The sequence below is a fragment of the Liolophura sinensis genome, chromosome 13, assembly GCF_032854445.1.
Source record: "Liolophura sinensis isolate JHLJ2023 chromosome 13, CUHK_Ljap_v2, whole genome shotgun sequence".
Taxonomy (NCBI): Eukaryota; Metazoa; Mollusca; class Polyplacophora; order Chitonida; family Chitonidae; genus Liolophura; species Liolophura sinensis.
In genome coordinates, this window is record NC_088307.1 from 28,012,397 (window position 1) to 28,029,425 (window position 17,029).

The 17,029-nt window shown below is 38.8% G+C and overlaps 1 protein-coding gene across 1 annotated transcript; it reads left to right on the forward strand.

Moving 5' to 3' along the window:
* Positions 1-7,615: 7,615 nt before the first annotated feature.
* On the forward strand, positions 7,616-15,003 carry LOC135481098 (uncharacterized). The gene is made up of 7 exons (XM_064761032.1): positions 7,616-7,707; positions 8,375-8,433; positions 10,398-10,459; positions 11,209-11,270; positions 12,044-12,199; positions 13,878-14,006; positions 14,865-15,003. Exons 1-7 carry the CDS (start codon positions 7,671-7,673, stop codon positions 14,903-14,905), a joined length of 546 nt encoding a protein of 181 aa, XP_064617102.1. The 5' UTR covers positions 7,616-7,670; the 3' UTR covers positions 14,906-15,003.
* Positions 15,004-17,029: the final 2,026 nt, after the last annotated feature.

Genomic DNA, 17,029 nt, shown 5'->3' on the forward strand with positions numbered 1-17,029 from the left:
CATTTTGTACTTTAATTAAGACCTCGCCCTCACTTTATAAGATGATTCATTAGTTCTACAATGCTTACTCCATCTGCTATTAAAATGCAAAACGCAGATTGACTTCAGTTTCCTGTATCCATTAAACACAAGTAAAAAAAATGACTTTCCGTAGCTTCAAATTAAATTCCTACTCGCTTTTTTTTTCTTCATTCGATTTTGCTCAGACGACCGACTTGCATATTAAAATAATCCTGGCTATATTCACTGACTAATTGAACAGTTTGGGGTCCTTGTCGTGGACAAACATGGCGTCCATTCTTCCGGATGGGAAGGGTAATTCTACAGATCCTAGCTTACAATGTAACCCTTACATCACTGTAATAAAGCTTACAAAACAGAGCTTATGGCGTTACAAATACTCTGTATTTACCCAATTAAGTTTCCTGCTCAGTCCTGCGCTCGTTTTTTTCTGCTTTCTTTTGGACAGATCCAAGTATGGCCAGAGCATGAGCTTAGAGAATATTTTCTGCCCTGAACACTAAACACGCTTAATGCATCTTCCTATTGCTCGAAAAATGAACACTCTTTTTACACACGATTCGGGAGGCTTTCTTGAAACGTTCAGACAAAAAGTAGACCCTATTGGGCGCAGAAAAATTGGCAGAGGATGTGGATATACAATAAAATCTGCTTTGTTCTGATGATTATTTCCATGTACGTTTGTCAGGGAAGTATTCCAGGGCTCCTACATATCCCGTGAACACGCTGGTATAACTTATCGTGCACGCCCATGCTTGCGTGCACTCAGCCAGTAGATGACTAGAGAACACACTGGCTTTGCAACTGTTACTATACCGACTACTGCGCATATGTGAAAAACGAGGCGACGGAAGGAATTCGAGTTCATCATCTGGTATTTTATTTTCCAGCACATTTAACTGTACTGGGCATATATAGCTTATCATATGTAGTGACGGGCCATGCACGGTTGCTTTGTATTCATATACACTTATGCTGCTCACCTAAATAGGTGGCCCCATCCCTCATCCAGTTTATTTGAGTGTTATCTCTAGTAATGTAGTATAGATTTACTCCTTAATTAAGTAGAGAGTGTATTATCCCTTTTCAGGGCTTCGAAAACTCCAAATTCATTTCACTCACGCCTAAATAGGTCATGATTTGGCAGCACATTTGTTTTGAAGCACATTTAACTACATTTAAGAACTGTAAATTTTTGATTTTTATCCTGCCTGCCAGCAACAAATCTCCGCGTTCAACTCACCAAATGGCTGTGAGCCGATTATATCTCAACAGATTTACATATGATAACAAAATGTTACCTTGAGTCCGTCTAAGTTCTACCAATATTAAGCATGCATGGGAACAGATCTAATATAATAATAAAGAATTCAAGGTAACCTCTCATAAAATTTAAAACATTACACGAGCTTTCGGTAAGTATATTTATTAGCTAAATAAAGACTTCAAGCTCAAGCAAATAATGGCATACACTTGGAATTTATGACAAAATGCTTTGAGGTTTTCATTGTTATTCCTCAATCCATGAACCGCTATAAGTCAGTAGTAGAACATAATATACCTGTAGACAATATGTTGGTAGCTATATGTAGAGATATAACTGTTAAGACAATGACATAACTCTATATTTGCCTATTTACTTGTGTGATGTTTGACGTGGAATACTTCGTCATGACCCAAATCACTCACTTACTTCGTCATGACGAAAATGTGTACAGTGAATTACGCTGTACATGTAAGCTGTCTGGGGGTTTTGGCGGCAGAGATTAAGTGCTTACTATATATGCAATAAAACTAGATACAGTTTCACAAAACAGCTTCATTTTAGTTTAAAATGTTTAAGTCCTTAGTTTTGTGTTCAGTCCAACAAGTAGTATTTGCTTAAGCAAACTAACTAATCATGAAACCGAGCACTTGGGATCTCTCAGATTTTGGTCCTGCTAATTCCTGAATAAAATGTAACAAAAATCAGGGCTGTAAGACATGCTGTGTATGATAACTCTTTTTTTTTTTGCTGTCTTTGCACTGTCAATAATAAAAAAATAAAATTCTGATTTTATGGAGGATAAATCTTGAGAAATCGTCTCTCTAATTCGCATTACAACATAACTATTGATCAATTCGGGGCTGTATGACGCTCCTCTTCAAGATAATTCTGATTTTATGTAGGTAAATGCGGAGAAGTCGTCTGTCTAATTCGCATTACAGCATAACTATTGGTCGATTCGGGGGCTGTATGACACTCGATGATTCTGATTTTATGTAGGTAAATCCGGAGAAGTCGTATGTCTAATTCGCATGACAACATAACTATTGGTCAATTCGGGGGCTGTATGACACTCCTCTTCAAGATGATTCTGATTTTATGTAGGTAAATCCGGAGAAGTCGTATGTCTAATTCGCATGACAACATAATTATTGGTCAATTCGGGGGCTGTATGACACTCCTCTTCAAGATGATTCTGATTTTTCTCCTTGCTGTTTACTGTTTACTGTGATAAAATAATTCTGACTTTATTCTTGGTAATAAGTCATTTATACTAAACTCTTTTATGAGGATTGTTCAACAAGATTTCTTGACCTAGAGAGATAAATGCAGAGACACTTCATGTTATCTGGTACATGGGTAATCACGCCAATATACTATACTTATCAGTGCATCAGATCTCAGGGGCGGGCGAGCTTTTTGATCATGTCTGTTTCAATGTAAATGTATACTTTGTTTTCTCTTTAAGCTATACGTGAGATTTGTTACTTTGCACCCAGGGAGATCGTGTCATATTTGTCGTCAGATTTAATCTTTAAAATGAACCTTTGCCTTTTCTGGCAGGCCGCCTGTCGTTGTATTTATTCGTCGCAATGACGCTGTATAATTCAAAGTAAGTGTCGGCTTTCATGTTTTGTACTCCACGAAATATTCCGCCAGAAAATCACAACGGTTGTGAGCGGAGGGGCGATGTAAGACAGCCTCATTACGCCCAGTCTCATTCCGCCTCATGAGCCCTATGGTGGAGAAATCCAGAAACAATAACAAAAACTATTTGCTCAGTTTTATTAGCCTTTTGAAAGATTTAATGATTTTTCAGCCGATGCTTTATTGAAACAAGCGCCTCATTTAAGAATTGTTTAAAACTTTCATCAGCAACTTCACATGCGCACGCAAATGCTGTACAGGCCGATATCATAGCGTCACAAGGGACTGGGGTGGAACCATCCTCCAAATATTAAAGAGATCTCCATGACAGATCACGACCCGAGGCTCCCGGTGTAATAGGACAGCTCGACCCTTCAGTGAGGATCAGTTTTCATCTTGACAATAGGGACGCCTTGGTGGGTAAAGTTGTAACAATTTGTGAAGGACAAGTCGATGTAACCACAATTGTCATGGCCATTCTAACACGCCTAGCCACCTGTATAAACTAAATCTATTTGTATATACAAGTGGGGATTCCCCCAATGGAGACAGCGCTGCGTTGACCTTTGACACGGAAACCGACGGTACCGGCGTCGCTTGAACACTGCCATCTGGCACGTGAATGCATTACAGTTAGCATATGATTTGATTAATTGTGAATCGTATTGAAAAAAAGTATTCTTCGGTGCGAATGATGCAAAATCAGTTCTGTGTGAAACAATACAAAACAAAGTTAAGTTAAGGTACAGGGTCCATTTTCAGGGAGCTCTCTTAACGTTACGAGCTCGCAACTACGTAACGTGACGACGTAATGCTGACGTAAGTGAACGTGACGTTAAAAGTGCTTCGTGAAACCCGGATCTGGTTTATATCCATTATGTATTTGAAATAAATCTACATCTTTAAAATCAATTTAGAAGATGTTATGTTTCAGCAATGTTGTAATATTAGTACTGTGTATTCAAACATTACACGAAAACATGGATTTTTCCTGGTTTATATGCTTTAATTCATTTAATTCAAAATTACATTTATTTTTTTTTCAATTTTTTTTTGTTTGTAGCGGTACAAACATTGTTAGGATTCCCTTCCAGGCTGATGATAGTTGTCATGAAATAAACTGTAAAGTTTAAAGAAAAATATCGATCAGACAACTTAACATGAATGCAATAATTCAAAGTGTCAACAAATACACAAAATTTGTGCCAGTAATAACTGCGAGGCTCACATGTTTCCGCTTGAATAGGCCCTAAACTCGTCCACGCTAAATTCAACAATTCGAAAAAAGCCTTGGCTAATGTTTTCCATTTATGTGCCAAACTGGACAATGACGCTTAGTTTTTGTGAATTATCGGCCAGCTTTATGGCCCTACTTTTTATGTCAGTGGGTACTTCATTGTATTAATATTGCATGACACACTTTCAGCCTTTTGGTTTTTTGATTCAGTGTTTTCTCTTCATTACAGTATTCAATTGATGGGAAAGCAGACCTGGATTTTAAAGCCTGAGGCCCAGTTGTTCAAGACTGGTTTAAGATTTAATACCAGATTTAACTTTAAGTCATGTCAAAAAAAAATGTGTGTACCAGTGTATAAAGTATGAACTAAAGCTGCTACTGTTATCTTTTGACCTTGAAGAATGACGGTAATGGCTGTCGAGTTTGGTTCAAATTGAAACAGAAAATACTGCTTAATACCAGTAAGTAAGCTAATACAGTTTGGCGTAAAAAACCAATCAAATAAATTATAAAAGATAAATATTATAAAATTGCACGCAATTTGTGCATATAGTTTGTTCTGTCCTATATCTATTTTAGACAATGTTGCTGAACTGATGGTACGAACGTTCCGCCAGAGACCGGTGTTGTTTGATGTGGAGTACGAAAGTTCCGCCAGAGAGCGATGTTGTTTGAAGTGGAGTACGAAAGCTCCGCGAGAGATCGGTGGTGTTTTATATGGAGTGTGAAAGTACCGCGAGAGATCGGTGTTGTTTCAAGTGGGGTCGGCCCGTAGTTTCCTGGCATTTGGTGTCATTAAAGTCATTAAATTGAAACACATTACCGTAGCCAGTACTTTTTTCAATCGATAGATAAAGATCTGGTAAGGCCTATGTGTATTTTTAGTAAAAATATAAAAATTCGTTGTTTTTCAAAGTAATTCTTCGTTATAACACCATACTCAGTAATATAGCGCATTATGCATGTATTTATGGTGGGTGAAACCAAGCACGCGTATCACCGCACCTAGTTAAGTATCCAGCAAGAAACATCTGACGTAAAGCATGTCTATATCTTTGTGATAGGATACGATTTCTAGAACCTGAAGGGAACGCGTGGAAAATTGCTGATGCTTTCCAGCATTAGATGGATGGATGTGTCAGCAGCGTCCAAGGGAATTAACTGCGCCAATTTTATGAAATGTCCCTATAGCACATTGCTTATTTCCCCTTAACCCTATTTTTAATTGTATGTTGCATTTTATTATTTTTTTTATTTTATACTTGCAAACTATACACTAAGCCGGAAAAAAAAACATGATAAGTAAGCTGAATTCTCAATGTGGATTTCTGTCAGTATCCCTCTTATGATTTGTTTATTTCTATATTTATTGAATGGTATTAGCATTATGACGGGAGGAAACCGGACATAGGAGTAGTGGTGGTGGTGGTGTGTGTGTGTGGGAGGGGGAGGGGGGGAGGGGGAAGGGGGGGGGGGGGCTAGCCATGCAAAGAGGAAGGCAGTATTAACTGGAGATGAACTCACAGCGACAGAATTGGTGGGAATCTCCTAAAGCACGGGTCTCTCTCATATTTTGAGAAGTGAAAGAGGCCTGTTCCTGGGTACGTCTTTAAGCATCACTTTTATAACAGACAGACAATATCTTTGGCAACGATCAATATCACTTTCGGAATGGTGCGTTTGTAATTTTATTTCCCGTGGTATTTTTCTTGTTGTTATAATAGGCCATCCGCCATGTCAATTTTCACGGATTTATGCACGTGACAATCATGCAGTGGGTCCACACATTTTCCTGAATAGTTACAAAGATCTAGCCGATGACGGATAAGAACCCCCTGTTCAGATTCATCTCGAGCTGGGCCCTCTTGGGATATAAACTTTATGGGGTTTGTCTCGTGCAGGTGGTTTTATCCAGTCTCCATAAAAAAGTATCCATAAAATGAGAAAATAACGTTACAACTTTATCTATTTACCGTACCGGCTGTGCGGATGGAAAGCGGCGAAAGGGAGATAACTGCGTCTAATTTCAAAATTTTGTGTCGGTTTTTTCAGGGTAGATGTTTCCAACGTCTGAGAGTAACTCGCATAGGTTTTATTGTTACTCTAGCGGGCGTTATATGAAATAAGAAAAACACAACACAGAAATACTGAATAGTATAGTTTGGATGGAAATGATGGAAAACAACTCTGGATTCATATGCTGTGTGAGTAGATGCTACCTGTTTGTGTGAAAGGGTATGAAAAGAATGGGCCTATGTGCATTTGAATTCTTTATTATATTTTTCACCTTCAATAAGTGCAGATGTTAGGAATGAATGACCAAATGAACAGTTTGAATGGACACAATGTATTTTACCGTTTCTTGAATTATTGTTTATCATTACGACGTTTTGTTTATCCACCCTAGACGCCTCACAATGTATGTTTACGTGTCTTTTTTCGCGGAATGCTCGGTTTATATAAATCAAGACATATTCCGATGTAGAAATATTTCATGTCAGTGGTAGTTTAATCGATAGGTTACATACTAATCACTATATTGAGGGGGTGGGGGGAGGGGGTTCTGTGGCCGATGTCTTAGCGCGGCGCAATACCACAGAAGCCTCTCATCAACGCTGTTGCTATGGGTTCGTCCAGCTGTTGCTGTCCCCCTCTCCGGCCGTATGTGAGAAGGTCTGACAGCAAACCTGCGGATGGTCGTGTGTTTCCCTTGACTCTGCCCGGTTTCCTCCCATCATAATACTGGTTGCCGTATTATAAGTGAAATATTCTTGAGTACAGCGTATAGCAGCAATGAAATACGAACTTTTCTGATAATGCTGATAATTCTAATAATATATATTTTCTAAAATTTTGATACCTAAAAAGTGTATTTGATTATTGTCCACGTCATACTTAGAAATCTTTCACTCAAATGAATGAATGAATGATTGTGACCCAACGCCATTTCACATGTACGGCGGCGGATATCCAGAATTACAGTTGGAAACCCACGACCATCTGCAGCATTGTTGGGAGACCTCCACATGCATACGGCCGGAGAAGAGTATTATGAGCTGGACTTGAACTCACATCAACCGCGTTATGCTGCGCTGGCACGTTTTACACGGAGGCCTGTTTAGAAAACATTGACTGTAAGCAATGACGCGTTGTAACAGAACTGGTGTAGTTCTATAAAATAGTTTCCAATGAAAGCTCTGTTTCTGTATTACGATTGTGTTGACTTCTTGATATTCCTTTCTGGAGTTTGCTCTTCTATAGCACTGACTGGGGACAAAGGCATTTGCTGCTATTAAAAAATGCTTGGCTAACACGCGAAATTCTAAACCTAATCTGTGGAAAAGGCGAAACTACAGAGTAGACATGACTGAATTCATGCTACCTTTGCACTTGTGAACCCCACTTGCGGCTTATCAACCGTCGACTGCAAGATATGCCGTGAACACATGCTTATTTTCTCACCTGGAAGACGAACGGAATACGTACATCCTCGCAAAAATGAAAACCTTGTTGCTTGTTTCGCTACTACACTTTGGTAAGTCATCTTGAAATTTCATTAACTGAACTACAACTGTTTTGACAAAGGCACAGCCGTAAAGAACTCTTACTGCTGACAATATCAAACTGAGAAGAGGAAATATCACATTTAGGTGTTAATCGCTTGCTGACGAGGATATGTTACGTAATGGTGTTCGTATGCTGTGGCTGGGTAGGGCGTCACATCTGGTGTCAATATTCTGTAACTAGGTGGGACGTCACGTCTGGTGTGGTATACTGTAACTGGATGGGACGTCACGTCTGGTGCCAGTATACTGTGACTGGGTGGGGCGTCAGGTCTGATGTCATATACTGTGACTGAGTGGGGCGTCACGTCTGTGGCCAGTATACCGTAACTGGATGGGACTGACCCTAGCGTCAGGTAAATGCAGGCTTTCATGAAAACAGCAAATGAAGTAAGCTTCTTCCATGATTATTTGTCTGTAACCTATGATAGTTTTGTGTGTAACGCTAATTACAGCGATGGGTTTGGTAAAAATTTATGTGTATTGACATCGTGGTGAAAACGGAAATAAAAACAAATAAGTGAGTCTCCGTATAGTTCGACCTGAAAATGTTAAAAACTTAAGCCAAGAAGAGTACATGACATAGTGCAGATAACAAATAATACTGAAGTTAACAGACGATTCATCTGCCTGTTTCAGTGGCGTCCAAATCATTAAATCCACTTTGTCAGATGATGTGCCTGGACGTCTACGACCCGGTGAGTTATCTCCCTTACTCCCATTGCCTAAACAAAAATATATACACTAACGTGTGTCTCCCTTCCTGTTTAATGACATTCTAAGTTCAGTTGGTACATACACGCTGATTTTTCTCCTTCTGTATAAGGCTTGGAAATCAAATGATAGAAAAAAGATATTTTGTTTTGCCTTAAGTAAATAAGTATATCTGCCAAAATGTGGAGGATGCTTCTTTCGTTTTCAGATGGACTGAAATAGTGTATATGATATCATCGTTCCTACCGTAACGCCCAGCTTTGGTCATATCGACTTCCAAGCGGACAATTTCACTAAAAAAACCGGCTCGAATCCTACCTTATTTTTACTGTCCACCGATTCCCTAAAACGCCCGAAATATTATATGCCAAAGCCAGCATTGCTAAACCATTTTTCAACAACAATCCAGCGTTAAACTTTCGAATCGGACAATTCAAATCAACGTCTGCCATGTTTGGAATTTTATTAACTTCGGGTAAGTTGATGGGCGTCGAAAATTTTATCTCACCCAACACTTTCTTTAAGAATTGCATTTAAACAGAATGTTGGGTGGGAAAATTTTCTCGGCCCATCACCCTGCCCGAAGATGGAAAAAAACATCCAAACATGACAGGCATTGCTTTGAGTTGTCCAGTTCGAAAGTTTAAACGGCTGGATTGCTGTTAAAAGATGGTTTACCAATGCTGGCTTTGACATATTGCATGTGGGACGTTTTAGGGAATCGATGGACAACAAAAATACGGTAGGGTTCGAGGCGGTTTTCTTTTTTGAGATTGTCCGCGTGAAAGTCTATATGACCGAACGTTACGGTAGGAACGTCAAGCTTAGCTTTGACCTACCTGTAGCAGGGTAGTGATATCTTTCTCAAAAGGAAATGGTCATATGGAGACCACCAGCAGGGTCTGCAACACGTAGATTTTATTGTAGTATTATAGGCTTCTTTTCACCTGTCCAGAAACTGATTATTGTCAGCATTATCATAAAAGTTCGTATTTCAGTCCATCGGAACGCAATATAAATTGACGATTGAATACTGGCGTTTATAGGTGAGATCTGATAGGGGGAAAATAGCGATCACCTTGAACAAAAGGTTTTGGATCAGTGACTAATACCAAACTCAAGAGGTTATCAGTTATGTGATAGCGGGCATGAATGTCGATGTGTCGATAAAACTGGCCAGAGTATACAGTTTACCTTTGGCAAGTAACTGACGGATTTTCCGACAAAATTTACCCGCGGACAAAGTCATATATGAATGACACGCCGGTCCAATCTAGGGTTCAAAACAGACATTCCTTTACCAGCCATCAACCAAGAAGTCCCAGGCCAATAACTGCAAAACCAGTTGCAAAAAAAAAAAAAAAAAAAAAAAAAAAAACCTTTAGTAAAAAGCACTAAGAAGTAAGAAAATACATCAAGTACAAAATTAAGACGGATTCATGCAAAGAGAAGCTGTCAGCAGTATTCAGTGATGATGGGAAAAGGTGGGAAATGATGCAGATGGATGAATAAAATCAATATTCGAACCATGAACCAAGCGAGTGTAAAAGTTGTCGTACTCAAAGTATGTATCTCAGTTGCGCTTTGATTGCAACGTATATCCAGCGTGGCGATCTAATTCAACGCGGTGAAGATACGGCCACCTGGAAGGTAGAATAGCTCTCAAACTTCATGGAACACATATCATACATAATAAAGCCACTGGCTGAAAGCGTCAGCCGAACCGGCGAGTGCTGGATTTGATCCCGGGATCCCAATTGTCAGGCACAGACAGGAATGAAACGACTTTTTAAAAGAAGCTACCGAAAATCTATTTTCTTGTAAGATTTGGTTCTTCTGTTACTATCCAGTGTTTTTAAGAAGCTTGAATCCGGTGTGTTCAATCAATCAATCAATCAATCAATCAACTATGCAATCAGTCCATTAATATATGATCTCTCTCTTTCAGGTATGTGGTTCAGACGGAAAAACGTACAGTAACTCCTGTTACCTAGCAACCAGGAACTGCAAGTGAGATATGTAATGTATTTATATATTTTGATATATTATATGTTCGAGTCATCTTCGGGAGAGTGATTGATGAATGTATATGATCAAATATGTTATAAAAACATGGTAGGATGTCTCTATTACCGTTACTGCACAGGTGTGTTTGGGAGGTCATGAAGCCTGTGCGCAAATGAAAATCACTGATGTAAGATAGGATTTGTGTACGAATACCTGATTCACCCTACATGCATTGATTTATTTATGTATTTGACGTGTTTTACGTCGTACTTAAGAATATTTCACTTATACGACGGCAACTAACATTGTTGTGAAAAGGGAACAGGGCATAGCCGGTGGAAACCCACGACCATCCGCAAGTTGCTTGACAGCCCTTCCTACGTACGGCTGGATAGAAAGCCAGCATTAGGTGTATTTGAACTTACAGCATTGGTGAGAGGCTCCAATAAGTAAAAAATGAAAACAAAACTAATAAACTGGAATTACTTGTCCCTTGCGTCTGGTGATAGCCAGTATAGTAATTATAGCAATGACCAATGATGATTTCGTATGAAGACCGTGACATATGGGAATGTTCGTGAGTTACTTGCCAAAGATCGGTAGTTTACCCTGGAATTTCCATTGTCTTCCACACATGAAATTGACTGCTACGGTATTAATAAAGAGGCTTGATATGACGCTAAGAAACAATCAGTATATAAATATAGTCAGATTCAATGTCATTAACATTGATAACGTCCACTTGGTTTTAGTTCTCGGCTAACTGTAACCATGGCGCACAAAGGCGGCTGCGATTCTGTGGCTAGCTCCGCTGGTGAGTGTCCCCGGAAGTATATACTGAGTGACTCGTGTTCACGTAAACCGATAGATAAACTTTTTATCGAAAACTGCAATAGGTTAAAACTCTTTTCGTGTAAGTCGAGTTGTAACTAGGTAAACATGCATGACTTTTTTTAAAATACCTTTTTGTAAATAGTTATTGAAGAAGAAAGATACGTAAAATATGTGTAGATACCAATAAGATGGATCGGTCACAGGCCTGGGTTCAGTCCGCCGTAAGGCCATACCTAAGAGTTTAAATCGGCAATAGTGATACCCCCTTCTTCGACACAAAACCTCTACATGGTGACCAATCAGTTCAGCGTCAGCTTGCTGTGATGGGGTCATTTTTGATGTCTCTCTGGAAAGGTTTGGATCCAAATACTATCGCCTCATAGAAAACTGTCTGCAATGGTTTTTAACACAGCAAGAAATACGCTGTAAGATGTCTGTTACATGTACAGCTAAAAGTCTTTGACTTGAAACCAGTCAATTCTAGATTTTGAAACCAGTAAATTCGGCTCTACAGTAGCAGTGTAGTGTGAACATACAACAGCCATACGGATTTTACATGGTGCGGTGAAAGCAGACACCAGTCCATATGTACATATTTATTTTACACCATAACTGTTGATATGCAACTGTGTTCATTTATACCAAAGCTGCGACCTATTTCATAATTGTAAACTTGTGAAATTGTTCATAGTTTAGGACCAATTTGATCAGTATGGCTGATTCCAATGTTCATGATTTTGTTACGTGGTACAGAAAAGCGCTCCGTGGTGACGTGTTATGAATGTAACAGCGGAGTTCTCTTTCCTAACCCGAACTGTCCAGCCAAAGGGACAGTCAATGATGAGCACACAGAGCACAGAGAATGTCATTCCAAGTGCTTTGTCAGGGACAATGAATTCTACAACACAAGTAAGGCTAACCTCTGTCTTGCCATCTAGGTAATTGATAGTTTTTTTATGTAGTTGTATTAACTTAATGTATGTGGTCTGTGTCGAAGGCCATACCAAAAAGCTTTTCAGTTTTACCTCTGGTGTATATCATATGTTTTATGTCTGTCTGTTAAGTCTCTGTGTGTGTCTGAATTTCTGTCAGGAACTTCTTGAAAAAAGTTTCGCAGTGAATGAAAGTGCGCCACAGTTTGGCCAGTGACTAACTTTAAGAAAGAATCTATTAAATGTTGACCGTCATCTGGATAAGGATCCAGTACCATGAGTTTGAACGATTTTTATCTGAGCTTCAGAGAAAAGAAGGAACAGATTTTTATGGCCGTTGGGTGTTGTTAGTACAAAGAGAATTGGTAAAGGCCAAGTGGTTTAGTGCATGACCCTTTGAAAAAAAAAGATACAACAAGGGTTGCGCTAAAATATCAGTTTGAAGAATGTGGGATTTTACACGTTTCGTACATTTTGAAACTAATTTGTTAAATCTAACATGCTGGAATAGATTATTTTACTGTGACACTTATGCTATATGAGAAGGCAACACCCCGTGTTTTGTTGGAATAATTTCTCAAGCAGTCTCTTATGTATATAACGTAATGATTCCATAATCTATTTTGTCATCGCGTACGTGGGAAGGTCTGCCAGCAACCTACGGATGGTCGTGGGTTTCCCCAGGGCTCTGCCCGGTTTCCTCCCACCGTAATGTTGGCCGCCGTCGTATAGGTGAAATATTCTTGAGTACGGCGTAAAACACTAATGGAATAAATAAATAAATAAATAAATAAATTTTGTCATCGCTAAGAGAACTTCGTTGTAATAAAAATTAACAGATTCTCAGATTGGCATAGTGTTACTTGTCGCTTAAAATCTGAAAAAGTATACATGGGCAGAATTGACAGCGGTCACGCTCATTATCACAGTTCTATGCGATTTCGTCGACTCATGAACTTAGTCTGTGTTCTTTAAATATACGGCGATATCGAGTAAAAAGGCGGAGAAAGGAAACATTAATGATGGCAATTGTCGAGTTAATATTTCTAGTTCATAGCTTATTCCAGACCGCGGACATTCGGGCAGCAGACACAGCGGTGAAAACTTTGCCCAAACAACATGGAAGTTAATACAAAGTTCTGCTTCGCGGCCTAATAAGTTCAAAATCAAATAATAATTTGTTAATTATATATTTGACTGTGTTGATGGTTAATGTCTTACATACAAGAAACTCTGGTTATTATTACCCAAAGTTCTCAGAATATCGTCTGATTTCCTTGCACGTTTATTTCCTCCTCGTCGCTGCTTCCGATATCTGCCCGGATATATGCAGTAATATATGCGGTCTCGAATGGTCACTGTCCGATCCTATTTTGCCTTCACCGTGGAATTTAACGCAAGAAAGGCATTGGCGAGCCACACAGCAACGTCCAAATGGTCTTAAAGCAGCGTTTTCTGATGTAAAGTTTTACAGTGGTATGGATTGTGAACAGAAACACGCAGATTGGCGTGACGTGCTGTATGTTAGGGGGAAAAAAGTAATTTGCTTTTCACGACTTTCTTGGAGGCCTTTCACACTACATTCTATAAACCATAAGTTATTCCTCGTGTGCAACATTTCATCAGTTTTGATTTTTTTTAATTCTCTTTTTCAGCGATATTTAGAGGGTGTATTTCGGACTACCCTGACCTGATCACCCCAATACCCCAGGACGGTTACCATGGTTACCACCACGGCATTATTTACATATGCACAGGAGATCGCTGCAATGGTGGCCCATTCAGTACGTTTCTGATATAGGCTATCTTATGAAGGGTAACACCAGAGCAGCCACGCCAGGTTACCTCAGTTAGGATGTCCTTCAAGCAAATGCTTAAATAGTGACAAACTAGTTAGGCACCTAAACTAAGCTATCTGGACAAACTGGGTTCCGTAACTACCATGAAAAAACAAATGTTTAACATTTAAACATCTCTTTGCAACAGATAATAAAAACAGTTTATCCAACAACTGATAATAAGGCCGCTTTATAATGTTGATCATGTATCATTGAAAACTTTAAACCATTGCGTTTAAGCCAAAAACTCATTTAATTTACTGAATAAATTATTGCATTTAGACTATAAATGTGAGTATATATAAAATACTGCATGATCAAATTATAGCTTTTTGGAACTTTGGAATCATTTTAGCGATCTAAATAGTATACGTACGAGTCTGATATTTACTGAAAGCCATTAATTTGCTAAGCCCGTTTATTATCTGTTGCAGAGATATGTTTAAATGATAAACATTTGTTTTTTCATTGTAGTTACGGAACCCAGGTTGTCCAGATAGCTTAGTTTAGGTGCCTAACTCTGAGATCGCTGGTTCGCAACTCGGCAGTGGCTATAGTAGGCTTTGGTAACATAATTGTTGCATTCAGATTGGTGGAGGTGATTCTAAAAGTATAATGTATACTGTTTTCAGTATAATAGTCAGTGTGAGTTGTAAAACGTCAAACATTCCACACATCCAAACAATTTTGAATTCATGAACAGTTGTCTACCTTGGGGCTCTAAATATGTCGAACATCTCACGACAGTTGTATTCTCTGCTATGAATGCATGATTTCCCTATTGTTCCATTGTTTCTTTTACAGATCCTCCCCCTACACCCCCGGACAACATTGGTAACTACTGACCGACCAGCAGGCGCCCACATCTGATCAGCCGGAATCTACCGTACACGTTTTAATCATGTACATGAAATGGTTTTAGACGACGAATATAAAGGAATATGAACATCCATATTTCTGCCAAGGCAAAAATGTAGCTTGTGCGTGTATTTGAACTACCGGGTCCAAAACCTTAAACTTTTTCTCTTGCGTACGGGAAACCACGCAATGTTGACGAAAGGCATGAAAGAATATTGCCCTTTCCAATGTATATAGATATGTTTTGTAGTGCTTGGTTATGTTTCTGTTTGGCATACACTTTCCTCTACAAGCTACAATTTGTGTGGCTAAGTGTTCTAGGTGATTAACAGGTGTGATACAACCGAAAAATACAACGCAAAAGTATCAACTTCCAAAACTGCACAAGTATCAACTTCCAATACTGCAAAAGTATAAACTTCCAAAACTGCAAAACTGTGAACTTCCACAACTGCAAAAGTATGAAATTCCAAAACTGCAAAAGTATAAACTTCCCAAACTGCAAAAGTATGAAGTTCCAGTGCTGCTCAGCGGATTCGCCAATACTCGGGTGTGAGTTCCACAGCATCACACACAGGTACTGTAGGCATGACGCCGTTCACAAAGTTATGGTGACCTTATCATAATAGCTCTTTCAGAGATCGATCTGTAAGTGGAACAACTATTTAGAAGATAAAAATGCTACGTCGGTTTTTTCGAGGGTATAGACTCAAAGGTATATGGCTTTACAACTTACAAAAATTTTCATTATGAGAGCGATCTATAATGGCCCTTCTAATATAAATGATACTGTCAGCTGATATCGAGCACACTTTAACACTTTACAAACAAAAGACATAAAGACATTAGAGTGAACTGATACCGGGAAGTATTCACAAAAGATGTATAATAATGATATTCAACAGATATTATAAGCAGTAGGCTTCAAAACCATTATATCCAACCGATATCCATTAGCTTTTACAAACAACATATTTTACAAACGCGAGATAAATGATATCAAAGGGATAGCGATTAAAGTATACAACGATTGCCTTAAGCCTAGTTAATGGGCTTGTTGCAAGTTTTGTACACTTTATCCTGTATTTTTTGATATCGTACATATCATATTTGTAAAGAATTCTGTTTGTAAAAGCTAATGAATAGCGTTCATAGCGTACATAGCGTTTTCGTTAACCTGACTATAAGCGTTCAAGAGGGAGAGTCTTTACAACGCAGTGGAGATACGAATACAAATAATGGACGTTCGCACGGACGGGCGCCGACCGCTAATACAATAATACCATAGGCCCCTATATCACAAAGGGATCTTAGACTGAAGTCAAAATTTTAATCATGAAATTTGGTAAGTTCCTTTCCGTAATTTTAGATAAAATTAGTTGTGCAATAACTTACCACAATTTACGTTGTCAAACAATATTTTGATTTATTTATTTGATTTATTCGATTGGTGTTTTTCACCGTAATCAAGAATATTTCACTTATCCGACGGCGGCCAGCATTATGGTCGGTGGAAACCGGACAGAGCCTGGAGGAACTCACGACCATCGGCAGGTTGCTGGAAGACCTTCCTACGAATGTCTGCAGAGGAAGCCAGCATGAGCTGGAGCAATATTACGACCTTGTTACATCAGAAATAACAATTTTAAAATGATTTTAAATTTTGACTGAAGTATATACGATCGCTTCGTGATCCCGGGGCCTGATGTGTCGGCAGTATAAGACTATAAGACTGTCTGTTTTTTGTTTTTTGGCAGTGATTTGGATTACGTCGGTTGTCACTCTATCGGGGGGCAAATAACAATTATTACATTCTTTTTTCTATCGGAATGAATGTGGATAACCTTGTCGTAACTAAAAATTACGCAATATTCACGAACGAGCCTGTGTTGATGGAAAGACGTTTCTAAATTTATTTATGTATATGATGGATGTTTTTCATAGCTTTATGGTGTAAGAAAATCTGTCTGGATGCAAGTAACAATTATCACATCCTTTTTGTGTCGGAGGAATGTTGTTCAAGCTGTTTACAGCACATTTTGAGTTCTGCTCTTCACTAGGTGTCATTTGTACCAGAGGCTTTGGAGATTCAACCTGGTTTGCATTGGTGT

What these genes read in the sequence shown, in the direction of transcription:
- LOC135481098 (XM_064761032.1), top strand. Translation starts at nt 7,671, where the DNA reads ATGAAAACCTTGTTGCTTGTTTCGCTACTACACTTTG. An exon ending in GCCTGGACGTCTACGACCCG is followed by an intron (nt 8,434 to 10,397) that starts GTGAGTTATCTC and finishes TCTCTCTTTCAG; the next exon opens with GTATGTGGTTCAGACGGAAA. An exon ending in CTGCAATGGTGGCCCATTCA is followed by an intron (nt 14,007 to 14,864) that starts GTACGTTTCTGA and finishes TTTCTTTTACAG; the next exon opens with ATCCTCCCCCTACACCCCCG.